General features: G+C 38.5%; 1 protein-coding gene across 6 annotated transcripts in view; it reads right to left on the bottom strand.

Moving 5' to 3' along the window:
* MTUS1 (microtubule associated scaffold protein 1) overlaps positions 1 to 22977 on the bottom strand; it is a 118743-nt gene that overhangs the window by 47608 nt on the left and 48158 nt on the right. For 4 of the 6 annotated variants that reach the window (XM_063155977.1, XM_063155975.1, XM_063155973.1 and 1 more), the window contains 4 exons: positions 21912 to 22064; positions 18038 to 18169; positions 16131 to 16220; positions 14998 to 15045 (listed from right to left, as the gene is read on the bottom strand). In XM_063155977.1, coding sequence (XP_063012047.1) covers positions 14998 to 15045; positions 16131 to 16220; positions 18038 to 18169; positions 21912 to 22064 — 423 coding nt within the window. Of the gene's footprint in view, positions 1 to 3711; positions 4182 to 14997; positions 15046 to 16130; positions 16221 to 18037; positions 18170 to 20359; positions 20625 to 21911; positions 22065 to 22977 lie in introns of those variants that run through there. The other 2 variants (XM_063155979.1, XM_063155980.1) reach the window with 2 other exon arrangements.

Here is a 22977-nt window from a genome sequence, read left to right on the forward strand (position 1 = left end):
TATGAACAGTTAAGCAACCCATAACATCTCAGGCTTTTAGAATCCTTTTTTAAGAGCCCTGCATTGCAACACACAGAAGTAATTTTATAGCTCCCAATGTGATCAAAGAACAACTTTGGGAAGAAGTCATTGAAAAAGGATGTCAGCTGCCCAAGTAAACACATTTATGATGTTTGCTTGTTATTAGCCAGGGAGCTTCTAAAACTGGCATTGCTGAAAAGACATGTTTAATAAGCAATGGAAATCACCAGCAAGACAAGAGCACGAGTACAGTTTGCTTAAGGGAAGGAAAGAAAGGGGAAAAGCAGCAAGAGGGGCTGGATGAAAACATTTTGAGACAAAACAATATAGAAACATTGACAAATTCTCAACAAAAAGCACAAGAGCTTTGACCTCCATTTGCAAAGCTAGTTTATCGTCTGGACTTTCATCTTTATATAAGAGAAAACATAAGCAATTCAAAACTAGTATTCTGAATCATTCATAAGAGAATGTCTTTCACAGTTTGTTCAGAACTGATGATCTACACAGAGATGATGATTTTCTCTGTCACACCACTGAAGCATGAAGAACATAAGAGCACTTTAGTCACTCTGGTAAAAATCCTAAAGGGCTCAATAAAGGAAGCAAATATAATATTTCATCACTGAAAGACAGTGGTTCCCACTCTCCTCTGCCATGTTTATGCAGTTCTGTAGTGTTTAGATTTTTGCAGTTGCTACAAGAAAGTTTTACAAGTCACAGGATGGGAAAATAAATTATTTCCTTAAGGTATCAGGATTCTATTTTGTTGAAGAGGGCACTCATTATATACAGCTAACAGTGCAGGTATAGTATACTTCCAGTTGCTGAGAAAAATGATACTTTGAGGAGAGAGAAGAAAATTCTGGATATCTTGACCTTGAAGCAGTGCAAAGCACAGTCATGGAAGTTAGACACAAGGCAACAAGCTGAAACACTTTAAAAACATGTTAAATACTACATTAAATTTCACCTAGATTTATTCCCTTCCTATGGGAAAAACATCTGATTTTATTTGGCTTCCCCTGAACAGACTGCATGGTTATGCTGCAACATATCTGAATTACTCTAGGTACTCCACTTGGAGTACCTAGACACCTCCACTTGAATGACAATACAAGTAGTGCAAAGATATCCAGCCCAAGGATCCATTTAATGCTAAAGTGCAATGACTAACGTAGAATAACCTAAACCTGTGTAAACAACTCCGTGTCCCCCCATGCTCCATGTGAAGAAACTTCATCAGGCTGCTGCAAACTACCCTCAGATCATACCGAAAAGCCAAGAACAAGTTCCATCCTCTTCCTCCCAAAAGTGCTTACATCCTAACCAAGTCACTGCACTGCAATTGTCAAGCACAATATGACAACAGAACAATCCAACCTGACCTGTGCTCTAGATAACTTCAAAATTCTACACTTCAACAATTTCTGCAAGTATCTTAAGGGTGGTCTATAGTAATAAAGGCAGTCAAGATCTATGCTATGGTCAAAGAGAGCAAAGAATGAAATTCATGATAAAGCTTCTTAGAAGTGCAATCTACATCAAAACTGGAACTCAGTGTTGTTTACATAACACTCATACATATTCATGTTCCTAGATGGACCCTGAAATTCCATCTGGCATTTACCCCTTCCCTTATTTATTGACACACTCTATACTGTTTATTGTGCCCACTGCTCATGTGACCTTGGAAAGAAGCCACACGTCATTTTAAACAAATTAAACCACTGCAAGAAATGACAGTCATATTGGTGCTGCAAAACTAAATATGGCTCCTCCTGGCATTTAACAACAACAGAAAATAACCTTTTAGGCTTGTGATATACACAATCATTGCCCCATGTACTGTTGCTGAGTTTTATGAGCCTGAAATAATCACTAACAAGCTTCGATGCATTCTGCTGTTTCCTAACCCGCAGTATTATCTATACATACTTGCATTCTCCACTACAGACTATGACCTGGTTTTCACATGCCCTACTTTTTTGGTATACTCAGCTCTAGCTAACCACTGGTCATCTTTCTGCTAACATACTAACTTCCTACAAGACACAAGGACAGCAAAGCAGAAGGGGGAAAGCAGGCAAAAACCTCTGAGGCTTCAGTACTGTGCTATTAGTCTGTACATACTGTACATAGAGAAAACACACAAAAGGTCTGTTCAGCACTTCTTATTTAATGTAGTGCTGCTCAACTAGAACACAGGGCTTGCAATCTATTTTACATGTTGTATTTCACAGACACCTTCAGGCAGGCTTTGCTTTCACATCCACTCAAAATAAATGAAACCAAAAGCTGATTCTTATAATTGCAAAATTCTCTTAATGCATGCACTGACACTAATCTTTCCAAAATTACACAAATTTCAGTAGCACTTAATGAACATCTGGAAGACTGAACATTATCTCCCCTTATCATCTTCTTTAGGATTTTTGATCCTGGAGTATGTGTTATGTAGAAATTTCACATTATTTATACAGTTATATGCACAAAGACACCCTTTACATAAGAGTTTTTGGCATCAAGGTATTTAAATTCTAGTTTAAAGCCAACACAAGCAACCTGCAAACAGAAGCCTATATTGTACAGTTGGCCTGTATTATGTTCATAAATGCATTTATCATCCCAGAAGAATTTTGAAGCTGGATTTACTTTGGCAAGGATAAGAAATGACAAGGCAAATGGTTTAAGCTGCCATGTGAAAAGACAGCACAGTAAGGAAAGCTGACTGGTAGCACTCAACTCCAAGAAAATAAAAGCAGAAAGGGTGGTATTCCAGTGAGAGAGGAAATTCTTGAAGAACTTCTGCAAAAGTAGCTTATGTAGCTGCTTCCTCCCTCTAAGTAAAAGGAAAGAAAATTTTAAATAGTACAGTGGAGAACAATATTATATAAGGTGCTCTCAGGTATCTCTAGATGTCACATAGCTCAGCTCAAACAAAAAAAACAACTTCCACCCCTCAGCCCCAAAATGACACATGTATATCCTGGAATAAAGCCCACCTTCCATAAACTTGCTTTATTTGCTTCACCTGACACTGAAAATAAAAATCAGGTCAGATGCAGCTGAGAATTTTGTAATTTTTTTTTTGTTTGTTGTGTTCTCTGTGTGTGTTGAATTAAACACACACACTTGTCTCCAGTGTCTCAAAACGTTGTACCTTTTACGTTTCTCTTGAAAGAACAGGCACAAAAGTTTTCTTTGTTCCACTTGCAAGTAAGAGGTATTTAGCACAACTGTGATAACAGCTACCTACAGGTAAGTATTCAAATATTTCCCACAGACAGAAAGCCACACCATGACAGCCTGTATTCATTCCACTTCCCTCCCTTCTTCCCCTCTTGCACCCAAATAAGATACAGAAAAGACAGTGCTCCCAGCAGATAACCATTTAAATGATTAGATAAATATTTAATAGCACAGACTTCCTGATACTATTTTTGGATTTGTGCAAGGAAAGAACAAATCCCAATTTGCATTTCACAAACAGAATAACTATCTTCCAAGCAAGCAGCTCAGCACACATGTAGAGGCTTAGAATATGAAACTGCTTGAAAGTCAGACTTCTGTCTGAAATTCAAAAACTTTCATGCCCAGTACAATTCTTACTTGCTAAAAATAAGATGCTGTTAAAGTAAACAAGATACTCAGTGCATGCTCTAATCATCATATTAAAAATACACAAACCTGTATGAAATATAACAGTGCTTTTCTTGTAGCCAGAAGGCAGACGGATGTTTCGGAGCAATCCCTTTGCTGTCAGCCTTATGCGCATGTTGGATAAGGAAAATTTCGGGGACCATAACATGTCTTCAGTGCAGTTGGAAGACAAACAAGCAAGAAACAGCCTCCATGTACCGTCACATACTATGTTTTTAAATCACTACTGGCAGAAATGAGCAATTCTTGCTAAAGAAAACAGGCTTGAAGAAATAATCAGGTCTCCATTCCTTTGCTGCTCCACTCCTTATGCACAGACAAGCAAAAAAATCAGTAAAAGCAGATATCCACAATGTAAATGCTGCTGGCAGCTTCTCCTCACCAGATGTTCTGGAAACAAAGCTTGTCCTCAGAATAAAACCGACTTAGTGGTTTCGCAAACCAGCAGCCTCTGAATTGCATCACAGTACCGATGCTCAATCTGCTACGGGACTCCGTGAGCTGGGAACTGGAAAAGGAGAAATGGGAGGAGGAGGATGAGGAGGGAGGAGGAGGAAGTGGGTGGTCTCACCAGCTGAATATATCACCCGGCAATGTCACAGTCCATGTAATTTCTCTTTGGAAACTGTAAGGAACATTATTTGAATATTCCTGGAGGCATAGTTCAGCTTTGCTTTCCAAAAATCTTCTCAGGGTGCACTTTTTAAAACTGTTTCTTTCAATCAAATATTACGTCCACATTTAAAGTACTAACAAATCCAAAGACACATCTATTCTCTAAGAACAATTCACTATTTGAGAGCTACTTAACGGAAATTCTGCTTAGCTTGGCAGCTCAACACTGCAGATGCTTCTATTTAGCATCAGAGGAGAAGGACTCGGGCATTAATTCACATTAAAACAGTTCTCTGCCAGCTGGGTTTTGAAGGCACCCAAACACTGAGGCAAATAAGCAGTGTTGGAGGAATTCTTACAGCATAGATGTACTCCCCATATTTGAGTAGCCCTCATATAAAAAGTTTTCTCTTACTATTTAACAAGCTGAAAAGTTTTGCATATACTTTGTTGAAGTCCACTGCCATCAGCAAAAATTAAATTTAAAAAAATTATAAAATAAAGAAGTAACTGTTTTACATATTAGAAAATGTCACATTTTTTTTACCCGTGACCATGACTAGACATATATGCACTGGCCACGTTCCTGTGCAAAAAGAAACATTTCACTACTTTTTCTGAGGTCAGCAGCTGCCTTACCAGGCAGCCACTGCAGCAGAGACCACCCAAGTACTCTCAGCCAGTGCTGGAGACAAGACAGTGGCAGCTCACACTTCTTCGGCGTTGTTTGAAGAGCTGGCCTCCACAGACTTTGTCACTCTTTAGAGACAACAAAATTAGGTACTTTTCCATTGATTCTGCACTTTACCTTTTCAGCAAATCCCAGCCAATTTTCTCTAACATCTATACCTTTGAACAGTTTTTCCACATCCAGAAACAATTAGCTCAGCTTAGTCTGAAGCAGGTATAAGCCAAATTAAATATCACAGTGACAGCTCTCATTTCAGCAGCGCCTTACCTGCCCTCTCTTTACCTCCTTACCTTACAAATCTAACTTTCATATTTTAATAGCATGTCTTACTTGCTCAAGATGCACTTTAAATTTATACAGCTTATTTTCCACATCAGCTAGAACTAAAAATAGCATGTTGCTGCTGTATCTGGATATCTCTGAGATCACGCAGAGCCCGGTGCAGTGACAGTGAAGCAGATGCTCACTGTATGTAGAGCAGAAGAGCTGCAGCACAGCACCCAGACAGACCCACCAAGGCAACCTCCACAGCAGACTGTGTGGGAATGCACCAGCATGTTTTCAAAGCAGGTACCAAAATATTTATTTCCCCGCACACTGATGGAACACCAACTCTGAAGTACTATAATACATCTTCAGTCCACACAAAACCATTCAAAATAAGTACAAAGACAGTAAATTAGGTTTTTTTGTTAGGTTCCCAGGGCAGCCTCTGCACACAGCAGGGCATGCATGTCATTACTGCTATAAAACCTCATCTATTCCTGCTAGTCTGAAGAGCTTTGGCACAGCAATGTGTGTTCATCTATCTTTCCAACAGCCTGCAGTTCCAGACTCTTTCCTAATCCAATACTTTTATCAAAGACATTGCCCCTTTCTGGGCTGCATTATTGTGATGCTTGAAAACCACACTGAGCAGTAAACCAGAAGGCTTGTTACAGCACAGTTCAGTAGACTTGTGCATTCACACATGCACAGTTTCATTAGCACATCCCATCAAATATTAGATTGTTATTGTTAAATCCTTTCTTAATTAAGGCATTTTGAGATTTTTGCTGGGCATACGGCCAGTCTTCAGACATCATTTAGCACCCAGCTGCATCAAGTTTTACCCTTTTGCCAGGGCATCCCCAGAAGAACTCCCTTTTATTTCCCTCCTATTCCCACATTCCTCCAAGGGAGAAGCTGCCCTATGTAGTAAATATTTTCTCACCTTCTCAATCTGATGCTCTCAAAGGTGGAAACAATCCAATCAGGCTAAAAAAAAACCCCAAACCACTGCAAACCAACAAAACACATCCAAAAAACAACCCACCACTTCTCCCCATCCTTGCATCAGTGCTTAGGAGAAAGGTAAAGAACTCCTCATTGGCTGTAAAACCAGAGAAGATGGAACACCCCGTTGAAACCTCCTAGGAATCGGAGCTAGAACAAAGAATCTCTACAGGAAAAACATGATGTAATGAACCAGTTTGGAAACTGCAGAAGGAATGAATCACCATACAAAATATGAGCAGACCAAAGCTCTACATGAACATCAAAATCCTTTTAGGAAAGACCAAAACTGCTTCTACCAAGATACACAAATAATACTTTTACTGTCTCTTCTTTCCTGCTCTTTGTTTGGGGAAAATAGGCCATGAAGAAACAGATGCATCATATTATTTGTAAAAAACATTCTAGTCTGACAAAAATGCCTTTCCAGCCTCTAGAGTTTTAATTCTATTAAACCCCAGAAACTTGAAACAAGTCTGTGTTATTCAGAAGCAGACCTGAGAGCACAAATAAAGAGCAATGGATGCGTGTCTCATGTAGTGCCATCTAGTACCCAGTGCTCTGAGTGCTCTGACAGCAGCCAGCAAGAGCACTGCCCACACCAGTCTGAACAGCTCCCAGGCAAGATTCCACTTGCAGAGAGGCTCCTCCAATAACCCTTCTAGAGCTCAGTGTCACACCACAGCACAGCTCCACCGTGGTGGCCGTGCATGTGCCAGCATGGCTTCCTTGGCTCAGGAAAACAGCACCTTCCACTCCTGTCTGCACTCCCACGACAGCCATCTAGGGCCTCGTGCTGCCAGACTACAAAGCCAGGGCGTGATCCACGGGATCTTAACAGAGCACGCCAGGAGCATGCACTGTCTGCATTTCATGCATAACACGAGGATCACAGACAGGTCTTTCTCTTTCTTGACATTAGAGAAGGATGACAGAAAAGAGCACCAGAAAAGAGCAGAATAAAATAGGAAGCAATATACAAAGGACAAAAGGACAAGACAGATTTTATTTACTAGCATCTTACTGCTGGCTTCCCTCTGACTCCAAAGCCAGAACTTGTGATTAACATGGAAAAAGGGGCTCTGTCCTGTTATGACCATGTAATTCAGTCTGAGTTGCTAAATGCATCAGTACCTGATGACACCATCAGATTGATGGAGGGGCCACACCTATTTTAACCTCAGCAGATTTAGTATATCTGCCATTCCTGGGAACATTAGCAATATGAAAAAGAAGAAGCAAAGCACACTGGCATGTATAGGCTCTCAATTCAGCCTCACCAGGCCTAATCCACAGTATCTGCGTTTCTGCTGCCCCTTTCCCTCTCTCCTCACCCAACAATCTCTAAAAATGCCACTGGAACACAGTTAAGTGTCTCACTGTATAAAGGTCTAAATCAGGAGCTAGATATTTAGATCCAAGAAGTCCATGTAAAGGACACTTGGCTCCATGTCACAAGACAGCAAGAGCAGTGCAGAGCAGATGGATTTTACTGGCATGCTTTACTTCAGGAAGAACTGAAGGGTAATTGCTTATGCAAAGAGAGATGCAAAAAGCAGGAACCTGCTAAGAGCCAAAGGGTCATCTGTGTCCTCATTTTTATTTCTGGAAAATGACTGCTCCCACTCCACTCTCCTGTGATCTGCTTGCTCTAGCCAGTGCTCCACTTTGAAAAGCTAATCGTCCTGTAGGCAACAGTACTTGCTGCCACAATGAATGCAAACTGCAGCTTCAAGACTAATTTTAAGCTCAAATCCTCTCCTGAAAAAAAAAAAAGGGAAACATCTCCCTTCCTCAGAGCAGGAACTAATATCCTAAATAATTTATGTTTCTTCTTTCTGTACACAGAAGCTTTTAATCATTATAAATTCAGCAGCCTGTCAAACTGAAGGTGATGCTGCAGTGGATTCCTGGGCAAACTGATACAGGATCAGGCTGATCTGTGTCTCCCACATGCAACAGTGGTATTTACATTATCTTCACTCGTTTATAAGTGAGAATAGCCACAAAACACTACAAGAATAATTTCATTTTTAACTTCTGGTATAAGGGAAGTGCATTTGCAGGATGTCCCTTTCAAAATGGCATTTTGGTAAGACTTCCTCAGTCAAAATCCTACAGAGCTACTACTCTACAACACTGTACAATATCAATAATGTTAAAGTAAAATGCACTAACATTTGAAATAAAATGCCCTTCAATGATCTGGCCAACCACCTCTTTGCTGCCATTCAGAAACGGGGTAGGTGTATGCTTAAGTTCTTGTGAGCTCAAACCTCATGCAACAAAGGAAAAAAAAATGCTTTAACTAGACCCACAGCCCAAATTAATTATTTATTTACAAAATACTGATTTACATTCCCCATGCACATGCATTTCATCCACGGCCTCACAACAATACCCAAAGAGCCTCTAAGAAAGAGCAGTATTGTAAACAAAGTCAATTTGGCAAGTTTATGCCCTATGACATGACAGTGGTTTATCTGGACAGCACAAAAGACATTCAAGATAACTCACTGACTTTTGCCTACCTGTGTGGGCTTTGCACACCCTCCCTCACTGCAGACATGCAGAAAAAAAGGCAGATGTACAAGTTGTTCAATCATCTTTGACACAAGGCCATGAGTTTCACACTTCTGTGACAGCTCAATGATCTCTCAAGTATTATGTTCACTTAAGCCCCTAACAGGGTCCAACGAATTCCAGTTCCCAACATTGGAATTTTCTCTATCCATCACATGCACTGAGCTGATGCAGTCTGTAGATATCCCTTTCAGCTGCCCTCTCCACTCACACAGAAGCTGGCCTACCCAATATTTAGACAAGTGTGAGAAAACCAAAGCTCTGTGCTGCTCTCCTGTGTGGCTTGTTATTGTGAAACATCAAAATAAATACCAGGGAAGAGAACCACAGACATTCCTCCCCACAAGAGAATAAATACCACAGAAATAAACTACAAACATTCCTGCTGTAGAAAGCCTGCATACCTCTGCACCACCACTTGTTTGGACTATGGATGTGTGGAGCTGGAGAGCAAGGTTCTCACAGAAGTCTGGAACTAAATAATAACAAAGAACTCTGAAATATCTAACCTGTAATCCACAAAACAGGTCCTTACTTAAAAGCATTAACAGAAGAAAAAGACCTGGTAGTGTGAAAACCATTTTGGTTGGGCTACAAAAGGCCTTAATGAATGATCATCTGTCATGATAGCAAAACTGGTAAAATCCCTACCAAGTCCTCATGGCTGGAATTTTAAATATAATCATTCATAAACATTTTCAGTCCATCAATCTGACAAACTGCCCACACAATACTACTACCACTTAAATTAGATGGCTCATATGTTACTCCATAGCAAACCTTGAGGTTTTGGAATTCCTTGTTTTTTTGTAAAAATATCTGTTGAAGGCACAGGGAACAGTGCTGTTAGCACCCAACAACAGACAAACTTCCCAAATGGCTAACTTTCAGAAGATCAAGTTTGAGAAGAACACAAGGAACATGAATGCAAATACACTGATAGACTTAGCTGAAGGGACCAAATCTAGTACACGTTAATATACTGTTGCATGTACCTCTGTCTTTTTTGCATCCTATTGCCTATTGTAACAAACACACTATATCAGAAAAACACCATTTGTTTAAATATAAACAATCAAACCAAAAAACCCCACTCAAAACAGATTACTTCAGAGTTTAGAGTGGCATTCTCTGATTATCAAAACCAGCCATTCCACTTTGAAAACTTCTGGAGCATTCTGGTTATCACCCAAGAAATTAAATCCTTAGACCCAGTTGTTGTACTATATTTAGTAACAGTGAAAAAATCTGGCCAAGAAGGCAACAGCTATTGTGTTTCAAATATTATTTCAGGTTTACAGACATTCCTTTAACTCTTCCAAATAAATATCATTATATGTCCCCAATGAATACAATCATTAAGAAACTCCAATTCATACACGTAGATTATATGTATTTATTTATATAGAAATGGCAAAACAAATGCCAGCCTTCATAGCTAGTTCACATGCAGTAGCTACTCTACTTAGCTTTGCTGTCTGTTTATAAGAGCATTAGCCTGAAGGTATTCTAAGGTTAGATCATGAGACAATCGAGTCATTCAGATAGTCCTCATAGTTCACATGAATGAAAAAAAAAAAATCTAAAAAAAGACTATAGCCAGCTTTCTATTGCAGCTAGAAAGGCAACAAAATTGTCCAGCCACAGTAAAAAATCTGCAAAAAGAGGTTTAAGCCTGATGTCCGTTGCTTTTCAAGGGATAAAGGGAAAATATTAATTTGCATTGTTCAACTCCCAGAATTTCCAGTGTATAAAACATTAGCTGTTTTAAATGAATACAGAATCACCCCAAAACATACAAAACTGTTCCAAGTTCTTCTTCAGGATTTCCTGGCTTTTCTTGTGGAGATAGGGACAGAGACAGAAAAACTGATGAACCCAACTTATTTACAAATGCTAAAGCTCCTAACACCAGAGACTGAGAATCCAGTCTATCCAATGCATCTATATTGAAATTCCCAGTCAGAGCTAGTCAGAAGTCCCATTTCTGCAATGTGTAAGACCTGCACCTCTTGGCTGTCAGGGCATGTATGTTCACATACTTATCAAGGCCTTTTCAAGTCTCCAAGCAGCACCACTGCCTGCACAGATTCTTCTACACTTGCAAAAACTCTAACAAGCAAATACACACCACTCTCCAATCAATAACAAGCCCCTATTTTCTAATCAGATAGAAAAGGAGAAACAGAGCCCTAATGAGTTACTTGAGCAGATATTCCTCATCATTTGGGGTAATTTGCCATACATTGCTGAATGCCAGTCAAATGGAGACTTAAGTATTTGGCACTCAAAAAAATGTGCATCACATCTCAGAATATTCTTCCCAATTTTTAAGAAAAATACACATTTTGACACAGTATAACACGTAATTTTAAAATATTAAGTCTTGTTTGTTGTTGACAAAGCACAATCAGAGTGTGATAAACATCAATCCTTGTTTTTCAGACCTGGAAAGTGCAAGTATTTTGACAGCAACCTATTCTATCAAACAATCCAGAACATAAGAACTGCTTCCTCTCAAGTTTCAACAGGGATGACTAAGAGCATGAAAGAAAGGGGTGTAAACTGAACCTTAAAGTATGCCTCCAACTTTTGTCTGAAGAAGAGTATTTTGTTAGCAAAACCATCTTATCCCAGTAAAAGGGTTTGAGTGAAGAGTCAGACCCCACCTTTAACAACCTGTTCCAAGGGACAACTTCTTAGACTGTTACATTTATACATTATTCTTCCATTTGAGCTATTACTCACTGCTGCAATAAGCCCCCTGACATAATTTCTTCCCTCTCTCAGTGTTATATTTTCTCACAAACAGCTGAACTAAAACAAACATCCTTTCTTTAAGATAGTAAGAAAACAGAACACCATGGTGGAGCATGTACCCTTTTTGATAAAGCTTCTTTGATTGTCATGGCTTCTACAGCCTTTAGTAACCAATTCTATGCTGCATACTCTATCCCAGTGCTAAAACATACAACATAAATCACACTGTTCATATTGAATAACACTTTACAGGTGTATCCATCAGTTGTCCTTGCTGTTTTCCTGACAATGGTCTTATGCTGCACATGTAACTCTAACTTATTATCCATAATAAATCACAGATCCCATTCAGGGTCATGGAAAACCAGGATAAGCCAAATATTCACATGCTTTATTCCCAAAGTGATTGCTTTACCTTTGGAACTGCCAAACAGGATATTTGCTTTTGCTTGACTTACATGGGTTCAGAGATTACTGTGCTGTAACTTAATGTTTGGCCAGTAACAGAGACCTGAGCTGTGAATACCCACTGCCTCCACACACACTGCACTGCAATATACTACAGAGGCATTAGACACAGCCAGCTTTTTCTACAGGGAAGCTGAAGTAAAAAGGAAACAGCACTTACTTTATGCATTTTTAGAGGCAGTCTTGCATATAGTTGAAAATTCCACCTCATAAGAGGCAACATTTTTATCCGTACTTACATTAAGACATTACAGCAAGTGCACATAAGCATCATTACTTGAAGTTAGAAAGTTAAGAAGTGTACTAAAACATTCCCAAGAACTTAATTTTGCCTAAGCTTTAAAGCCAGTGCTGAAGAAATACACTATAGAACTTGTAGAATTGATCTAATGCACTAAACACCACCCATGAAAAATACAGAATTCAGAAAAAAGAAGCCTTGTGAATGTTTTAATACAAACAAGAAACAAACTGCTGCAAACAGGCAAGTCTGTCCAGTTTTACAGGCACACTAAAAGTATGTTGTGGCTTGCTTCATCAAGCAGATTCTGGCTGTGCATCATTGCTGTAAATGAATGGAAAATGGAGAAACAGCACTAACATTAAGGGAACAGAAGTGTACCCAGAAAAATCTGCCATTTTCTCATCCTTGAAGAAATGTGAAAGGCAGCATGAACAACTGAGCTAGACACTTAGTTATACCTTAATATCAGAATTCTGATATTAAGAGTTAAAATATTAACTCCTAGTTAAGAGTTAATAAATTACCAGAGTTCTGCTGTAACAAATTAGTCCTGGGCACATGGGTGGGAAAGAGAAGTGAGGTTGGAACTTCTGACTGGATAAGGCTAAAAACTGTAGACTCAACTACAGCACTGAAATAAAAGAACAAAAGCTTTATACTAGCTGTAGTCATTAGAACAAAGCTTCACTGTAATATCAAAGCCAAAAGAAAAAAAAAAAAAGATACTGGGCCTCATTCTACATGGTACTGGCTGGCATTATTTCAGTTAATTTCAAAAAAGACCATTTGTCTTTTCTTAAAATGTAAGACATTGTACTGCAGAATATCCAAGCAGTCACACAGTATTTTTATTCTGTAAGAACTATCTGCAACTGTAAGGATGGAAAAAAGCTTCTTAAAAGTGCAAAATACTCCACCAGACAGCTCTGCATTCATAAATGGGATATTACACTAATTCTCTCTTAGAAATGTATTAAGTTGAATGTCTAACATCTCCAGTTTTGGAAACTGACTCAGTACAGTAAGCAGTTCAGGTTTGTTAAAACAAACTGAAATATAGCCATTTTACAGTCATAAGCATGAGTAAAGAGCATTTATAAAAATATTGCTAAATATTACAGTCAATTTCGAGTTTGGCTGTGTTTTTCAAATCCAACACTTCAAAGTTATGTAGCTACACTTTTCTTTAGGTCAGAAAAGATGAATCATAAGCAAAAGTCTATTAAAGCAGTAAAAAGGGGAGATAACACTTTCTGGAAAGTAGAGAGAAAGTACACACAGAATTTTGAGGGAAATAAAGTTATATTTTGAGACTACGGTAAGCAAGCGTAAGAGAAATGTACTTTTCTAGTTTCTAGTCCAGACATGGATTTTATTGCTTATTAGGAGTTTCCTCAATTGAACTGATCAATGTTGCTAGCTGAATCATGCCCTACATGCTTATACAATAGACTAGGTTTGAGCTCTGAAACTCAGTGTCAGGCTTTACCTAAACTAACGTTAGTTCAGTCCAATATCATTAAAAGCAACAAACAGAGCCAGCTTTGGGCAAAGTCTGACAGAAGCCCTGACTCTTAACAGAAGATATCGAAGTACTCAGCCACAATTAATACAAATATATTTGACACCCAAGAGAGGAAAAGACAAAAGTATTAAATGCATGTTATGACTACAGGAAATGTAAAAAATACTGCCACGGTTCCAGAGTTACAGGTCCGAACTAATTTGCCCAGTAATTTCAAGACTCAAACTTACAACATCTGCTTGGCTACAGCCCCTCTTTCAGAAAGACATCTGCTATTCACTCAGGGGACACAGGGCTTTCCGGTGATCTTCAGTATCTTTCAAAAAGGGCTTTTCAATGAGTAATTAATTACAAGCAGCTTTTAATTCAACAAACACACACTGATTCTCGGGAAACTAATTTAGACTGCCAACTCTCTTGAAAAGACCTGGAAACTGCTGCAAGTAGAAGCATCATCTGAAGACTTTTCAGTCTCTTGGCAGACAGAAATTGGCACCAGGTGTCCTGACTGGCGCAAACACCAAAAACAAACCCAATGTGCAGTCCTTAAAACTCTGCCAGACTCTGAAACGCCATCTGCCACTTAATCAGCTGCGATTTCTCCCTCTGCCACATGAGCAGACACTCACATCAACATGCTCTGATAACTTCAACTTCTTACTCAAACATAGTCTACAGTGATACACGAAGGCAGCTCACACCGACAGGTGATCTACATGAACGTACCAGAAAAGGAAGGTTATGTGGGATTCTTCTATTTGTTTGGTTTTGGGGTATTTTTTAATGCTGCAACACACAAGTTCATTCATTACTTACTTTGGCTAAAAAGTGGAAAATACATCCAAATTCACTTTCCTTTTTTTTTTTTTTTTTTTTTTTTTTGCATACTGTTTAAACCTCCTTAGGTTTCACTGGAAGCAGAAGAACAGAACAGACTGTGTAGCCTAAGCTGGGTAGCCAGAAAACAGGAAGTAGACAAAACCCAGGAAAATAGGCTTTTTCCATATTCCTTGACATTAGAGTCGGTGATAGTTTACAGAATTATCCATTATGCATCTGTTCTTCCCAGAAAAGAACCAACACACTAATATAATATATAAGCTTAATTTGAGTTGCACCACAGAAAATATAAAATGCACTCAGAAAACTCACCAGGACCCAAACAAGATAGGCTTTGGTGTACATTTCTTCCAGGAGTACCTTCAGAAAGGAAACAAACAAACAAAAAATTATATTTCAAGCCCGTAAGGGGCAGTAGGGCTGCCTTTTTTTAAGATTCAAGATTCTTTCCACATAAGCTCCTCCAGCTTTCCAATTTCAGCTTCTTTCTTCTGATGGCATGATCTACAGCAAGATTTGGCATTATAAGAAACTGTTTGGGAAATGCAGGATGCATTCCCAATTACAATTGTATCATTACAATTACTATATTTCATTTAAGTCAGGTAGCACTGTTTCACTTTACTCATTCAAAGAGGACCACAGAAAACGAAAAACTATCATCTACACTGGTATTATAGCATTTTTTCTCCTTCTGTATGCTACAGTTATGTTATTTGCATAGAGTAGCAATAAATTACCAACATTCTCTAATGTGCTGACAATCAAGTTAGATATAAATGACAGCACTGAGAAAGTTACCCCACCCTTATTGTATTCCTTAAAAGTTACGTGAAAATTGACCGACAAGCTGCTTTGTACCACCACTGTACTTGTTTCCCCCCACCTCAGCCTTTCAAATAGAGCTTTGCTCCCAAACTGAAAATTTGGTCTTACAAACCTTGTCCTAAGGTTTGTGTCTGTTCTTTTGATTCACTCTAGGAGAAATAACTAATTTTAATTCAAAGTTAAAGGTAAAAAAAAAATCTGATACAGAAACATTAAGTGGAGTAAACATCCTCAGCAGCCAGGGCTGATCAGCATGCTCTCACAAGAATCTTGTTTAAATTAAACACAAACTTGGCAAAATCCAGCCTACACTGTGTCTTGCAAGCATGCAACCTCATAATCAGGTGACAGAACATCATTAAACAGAGAGATTAATTATGCTGCATTTTTAGTCCTTATGGGATGCAAATTTCAAGCAGACTGTAGTAGACAATAAATATCCCTAAAGCAAATAGGTAAGGAACAGAACCTTGCAGAGCCAGTGTCCAGTCTGGTGAACTGCAAAGAAAATGAGTCAACTATCCCAATTATTCTGAAATCATAAAACACAGCTGCTCCTTCTCAAGCCAGAGAGATCCAAGAAAAAGTGAAAAATTGACTACCCAACAGCTGATTACCTCTAGTCTCACCAACTTTCCTTGCTAAGTGTAGAGGCCCAGATGATTTTGGTGTGCACTGGTTCAGCGAAGCAGACCTGGTCTTGGCTCCTAAAAGTAAAAGCTTAGATTAACTTTAAAGTAGAACTATTTAAAGTTTTAAAGTAATTAAAGACATATCTTACATTTTCACATTTAAGTACAAGATCCACAAATCTATTCAAACACAAAAAGAGAAACCTAGAATGTTTAAGCCGTATTAAAACTTAGCTCTGCTTTGCCAGAACTCACCTTGGAAGAAATAAAAAGATAATTTAAAAAGCCTTCTAAGCAGGAGAAAATATTAGTAAGGATTTCCTTTTAGCACTAAGATCAAGTTATTGAAGTCTCAAAACAGCAGCAAATACAACGCAGCTAAGGAAACTCTGGCTGCAAGAGAGCTCCAGAGGGCAGATAGCAGCACTCCCAGGCAGAGCAGGGTCACGATTGGGATGAGACCAGCTGACCATGCTTCTGTCTAGATGGGCCCTGCAAACCTCCAGGAAGGGTGGTTCTACGGCAGCACTGGGCAAGGATGCATCTCCCACTCCACGATTTGCAAGCATTTCTGATTGCTGCATGACCTGGTGCTGCTGAGAAGAGTTTGGCAGCATGACCTTTATATCTGTCCTTTTCAAGTTACTGACTGCACAGGCTCAACTCCCTCAACCTCTTCTCACTGGACAGAAACCCCACCCATCTTCCTAAGCCTCCACTGGGTCTGGAAAGATCCCAAAACACAACACCAGATCCAGATCTGAAGGGGAAAGCCAGCTTCCTTTGGCCACACTGCTCCTGCAGGTGCTCAAGGCACACAGCCAGGTCACTGAAGAGATGAGCTATGCATAGCTGGGCTGCATGTGCTGGACCCCAACAGAAAGCATCAGCCTGTCAGAAAGCCATATGATTTGTGTTTGCTTCAAAGTGACTTAGAATTTGTGGCCAATTCTGTTTCTTTTCACTGTTTACTCTTTTAAAGCATGTCATTACGGCGAGACATTTGGCAGGAATCTCTTATTTATTCTCCATTAATGTCAGATACCAGCTTAAAATTTAAGTCTAATGCAGGAGTACAGCATTTAATTAGGTTTTATCCAATTACAATAACGAGTTCACCACAAAGATGGTCAGAAACAAGCTGATTACAGTTAGGACTTAGGAAAGAGACACAGCAAGCTTATTTATCCCCTCCCATTATGTCTTTAATTTTGGTCAGAGAATGACTTGTCAGCTGCTGTTTGTGGCTTGAGTGGAAGTTGCAGTGTTGGCCAATCAAGAGTTCCTAGCTCAAACCAAAATAGGAACCTGGACAATGCCTAATACAAAGTCAGGAAGTACATTGAATGTTTCTTTTAGCACAAGGTGATAATGCACAATTAATTGTCTCGTCTCCATTAAATCTTCTAATTCAGCCCAAGAATATCAAGAAAAAGCAACATTAACATCTAAGTCTGTGACTCTTCCCTTCGAAAGATGGGACAGTGTCACTGATCTACAGAAGAAGATACATTTTAACAATATCTTATTCAAAAATATATCCCCATTCCCCAAGACCCTGCCGGTCCTGAAAAGGGTGAAGATAATACAAAGTCTGCATAAAGACAAGAACAACCACACACTCAGTGTAAATTCAGGTATGTCTGTTCTGCAGATTACCAGCAGTGGTGAAGAGTAAACTCTAAAACAACACAAACCCCACGCAATGACACTTGCCATATAGCAAGGTGCATTGAGTCCCTGCACCACAGCGCAGACCTCTTCATTTCCCTGAAATACCCCCATCAATTATGGCAATACAAAGAATGTTTCAGCCTTCCCGTGAAGTCATACAACACTTGAAGCAGCCTGATGTGATTTTACCTCCTCTGTGTACAAACAGACTCATATACCTTTTGGAGTTGACCTCAACGAGTGCAGTCTAGGTCTTGGTAGTGCTTTCAAAGGGACAGACCCTGAAGTGCCATTCTGGCAGGCTGGTTTTGAAGGCCATTCTCCATTCCTGATGACTGTGGCACTTGCAGCTGCAAAACAGAATCACAAAGGAATTTGCTCTAGGCATTTATAGTTTATAGAAAATTAAATCATAAGACAAGTCAGTTTTACCAGAGACTAAACAACCTTGAAAGAGGTTTGAGTTTATGGTCACAAGAAAAATTTTTCCTTGAAAAACAAAAAACTGAAATTTTGGGAAACATTGTTTCTGTTGTCAGAAAAAAAAGGAAAATATTTATAAAGTAAGTACAGATTGAGTATACTTTGGTTTGGACACTAAAAAATTATGTATATTAACATGCTGAAGAGTAAGAATTCACATGGCATTTACTAGAGACAAGAAAAAATTAAGTCACTGTGGAATTGTTTGTCACAGCAACGCTTTTCTCTCTAGACACTGAAAAACAAAAGGGTGGGGGAGGGGGAAGCTTTTATCATATATTACCAGGTTTGCCTCCGAGAAGTGTTTTAATGAGACTGGGCTTTTTTAAAGGCAATGTGAACTACATGTCTAATATTGTTCATCAAAAGATGGAGCATACAATCTTGAGATTATTTTATTGGCTTTAAACAGACTAGTATTAACCATGTAAGTTAACTACTTCAAAAAGATGCTTTTGGTCACTAAATATTTTCTACCACAGAAAGAGGATTTCCCTTTAACAAACACATGCAACTGAAGCCATCATCTTTTTTTTAAAAAAAGGAAGTTGGAGCCTCTCTAAAAACACAAAAGCTAAATATTTGCCAAAAAATCTATACATGAGGAGCAATTTGCATAACACATCAGCAACACAGTTATTGTGTGGGAATCTGACCCTGATCAACATTATATAATTAAACCAAATTTGTTTTAGTAAAGCACAAGGCGTGAAGCAGTCCTTAACATTTTTTGTGACTCACTAAATTAAGGATGTTTGCTCAGAGTTCACTGCAAACAGTTAGCAACTGCCTGCAAACTAGTGAGCTACTTCCTCCCCTAAATCAGCAGCACACCATGGTAGTAATGCTGTGGGTGTGTGAGCAGCCTTCTGGTGCAGGACTAGTTAGGGGACTCTTCTGTCCTATTAAAGCTCCAGAGTCAGCCAACCAGGCTGTGTGCAGAAATTTAAAAAAAAAACAAAATGACCCCATGAAAACCTCCCAGGTTTACAGAGTTTGATCACTTTTGGATTCAAATTTGGAGCAGCTATTGCAATCCTGAATAAAGATGGACAGGTATGAAATTATCTCAGCCCAGTAAAGATCTGAAAACTCAACTCATTAAAAGAATTTTAATGATGTATTGGCTGCACAAAAATGCAGATGCAGGTCAACTGCTAGGATCAGCTTTTTAACTTTTGAAACACTATTTACTATATATACAATTATTCTAATGCAATTAAAATCTGCAATCTTTTTTCTTAACCTCAGAGTTAAATATTTTGTCTGTTCAAAGGATAGCATTTTCAGCTCAGCACTAAACTAAAATTACTGTTAAAAAAGTCTGGTTTTTAATGCTCAAACTGACTGAATACAAAATATGCTTTTATTAACAATAGGATTTCAAACCATGTGATTTTTGAGCTTCTCAAATAAGAAGTCATTTAAGAGAAAAGAATCATAAAGTTCAAGTGCTCATTACACAAAAAAAAAACCAAGGCTAATGCTGCCACACAGAATTACCAATCCAAGGACATCCCATAACAAAGGGCTGAGCTGACAAAGCAGCAGCTTGCCATTTTTTTCTCTGCTAACAGAAGACAAACTCCAAACAAGCCAAGCATGTTTTTGATTTAATATTGTTGACAAGACCGCAGTAGATTGTCATACATTTCATGAAACACACAGCATAAACCTCCCATTCTGATCTTTGTGTGTCCCACCAATCTAATAAAAACACTTAAGCTTCAAAATTTTTTTCTGAAATTGTTACATAGTAGACTAAATGCAGGAATAAAAAACAAAAACAGCCCTGTACTTAGCATTAGAATACAAAGAAAATTCCTTAGCTCTTTCCAATTTGATTCAAAGTCAAATTTCATTAACATATGAATTACACATAATCTTAAGTTATTATACTCACAAAACCTTACTATTAGATACAAATAATTCTCATCAAGTGTAAAAGATTCCCTAAAGAAAAATAATATCACAGAAATCAGCAGATCAAAACATTGCATATATTTACCAAAACAAAATACATGCTTTAGAATAGAAATAAAAGGAATACAACCTACTTCTCTTCCCAGTAAACGTGGCTAACAAAGGAACAATACAAAAGCTGTAAGACCCCACTACCAGCAGTGTCAGTAAGGTAATATCATAGTGGCTTCCTGAGTCAGTCGGTGGTGTTAGTGTAGAATTGAAGAAAATAACAGGAGAAAAATTAGTTTCTGTGCAACTGCGGAGTCCTCCTGGTATAGTCATTTAAAAAAGATCTAAGCGAGCTTAAAGTCTACGAGACTGCAGCCATGTTCAGCCTCTCACATTGCTCTTGCTTGGTCTTCGTGAATCGGAGTGGAAAAAATTGTAAGCTTGAAGGCAGTGGACAAAACAGATTACAGCAGCCAGCAAATCAGGCTAAATAAGGAGTCATCTGTTTGGATACTTAATCTGAATACACTCCTTTGTTATGAAGCGCTGACCCCTTCCTTTGTTACATGAGGGAGCAAAACTAAGAGAGGACAAAGCTGCTTAGCAACTCCAGATACAGTTCTAAACCTGAACAGCAAAAGTCAACATGGCTGTCACAGCATCAGAACTGATCCCATTACAGAGCAAGATGCACATGCATATTTTATTACACATATTCTTATTCATTAGAGGAATATGTGAGGTTTAGTTTAATGAAGGCAGTATGAGGTGGGGGGGGAGAAGAATAGGAGAAAATGTTGTTATGTGTGCATGCATATGCGCATATATAAACCACAGACGTGTGTTAAACCACAGCTCTCTTTTTCAGTCAATTGAAGACAGATTTAAATGACATCTGGCACAAATAAAAGGTCTTTGTCTAGTCTTCAAGATATAACAGGTGATACAATAGTAGCAGAATATTTGAATGTATTTATTTAAATATGCATAGCTGGGAATACTAATATGTCTGATAGTCAGTTGTATGTTAGTTTCTTAATATTTTCCCCCCTCAGAACTCCTAAGAAGTGCTGTAGAACTTCAAATCAAAGCAAATCCTGGTATTATTCTCACTAATTTTAATCAAGATTGATTTGGTTAGGTCATACACCAATGTTTACAGCTATCTTAGAAATTACAGAAGTCTACCCATACAAAGATTCATCTTCTAAAAAATGTTTCACTCTGTGCCTGAAATTTGATCTACATATTTTGTCCTAAAATGCTGAAAGCAAATATAAACTGGTTCAAGAAAACATTTAGCATCAGAAAACCTGTAACACACTGTTCCAAGTATTTTGACAAGTAAACCATTCTGTTCAGACATATTATACTACATGTAAACACTAGGAGCTTAAAAAGACATGCTGATTAAGTAGTGTTTCAGGATGGAAGAGAAGTTGTACTACAATCTCTACTCATCAACCCAAAATCCAGGGCTCAAAGCTCTTTCCGACAGTGTGTCTCAAAAAGGAAAGTTTTAAGTAAAGAGGCAAAAAGAGTAAGACCTAGAACTAATAAGTAGTACAATCAGAATTAACTCAGGTACTTGTCAGACAGGACTCCCTTCCTGGAGTCCTGGAGAGGATTTTTACCAACAAACAGCTGATGTTGGTTATCAATCAGTTAAAACCCATAGCCCTCACATATACTTACAATTAGTGCTGAAAAGACTTTGCTCGCTCTGAGCGCTGCTGACTGATGAGAGGCTAGGTGTTCTCTCAAGCATTGATCTTTTGACAGGCACTTTGGATTTGGCAAGGGAATTTCTCACTGAGGCATGCCTCTCTCCTGGCAAAGATCCTACACCTGTCAATTAGGGGAGAAAGAGGAGGGAGAAATAAGAACAAAAGAAGTAAGAAAGAAACTTAAATGATTGCTTCTTTTAAGTGTATGCCTACAAATAAAAATATTTACACAGTAAAAATCCATATAAAATGGCTTAATCTACTTCCTATTGACACGGTAAAAAGTGCTGTAAATGCATAAAAACAGTTCCAAGGACTTAAAGCCTTAGAAACAAGTCAAGAGCTTAATAGATTTGCCTTCAGTGCAGACACGTGCATATATTAAAAAAGACTTCTTTGTATTTTCCCACCTCACATTATGGTTCGCTGTACTGGCAATCCCACAAAAATATAACTTCCATTTCAAAGACAATCTAAGAAAGGACTCTTCTGTTTGTTCCTCCCCAAAATAGATCCACAACCCCATTCCCCTTGGCCAGAACACTCTAAAAGATAGTATCCTTTCAAGGAATTAGACAGCATGAGAGTATCAAATTGCTTGGTACTCATATAATACATATCCTGAAAACTGAGTAGTTCTACAGAACTAGTTTAACAGCACTTCCAAAAACAAGTTCTTAATGCCAGTTGGTGCAGAAACATTTTTGCATTAAGTTCAGCTTTCATTTGAGTTTGTTGAACACCAGCACCCAACAGCTAAGTTAATCAAACAGGAAAAGCACCTACACAAGAGATAGGTGTAGGAGCTCATTCTTGCATTACTAACAAAGCAAATACACTTTCCACAAGAAAATCTGAATTTAGACAGATTAAGCTTCTAGTTTATTTCCTGAGAAGTGGGCACCCAGAATAAAATTTCAATGGCCCAGGGAAGATATACACACACAGACTTCTCTTGCCAGCTCTGAGTTTATTCCTCTCAGCCCCCAGTACCAAGATCTTAGTATCAGCTTTCTGAATATGGAGAAGAGGTT

This window comes from Melospiza melodia, chromosome 5 (genome assembly GCF_035770615.1).
Source record: "Melospiza melodia melodia isolate bMelMel2 chromosome 5, bMelMel2.pri, whole genome shotgun sequence".
In the NCBI taxonomy this organism is placed as follows: Eukaryota; Metazoa; Chordata; class Aves; order Passeriformes; family Passerellidae; genus Melospiza; species Melospiza melodia.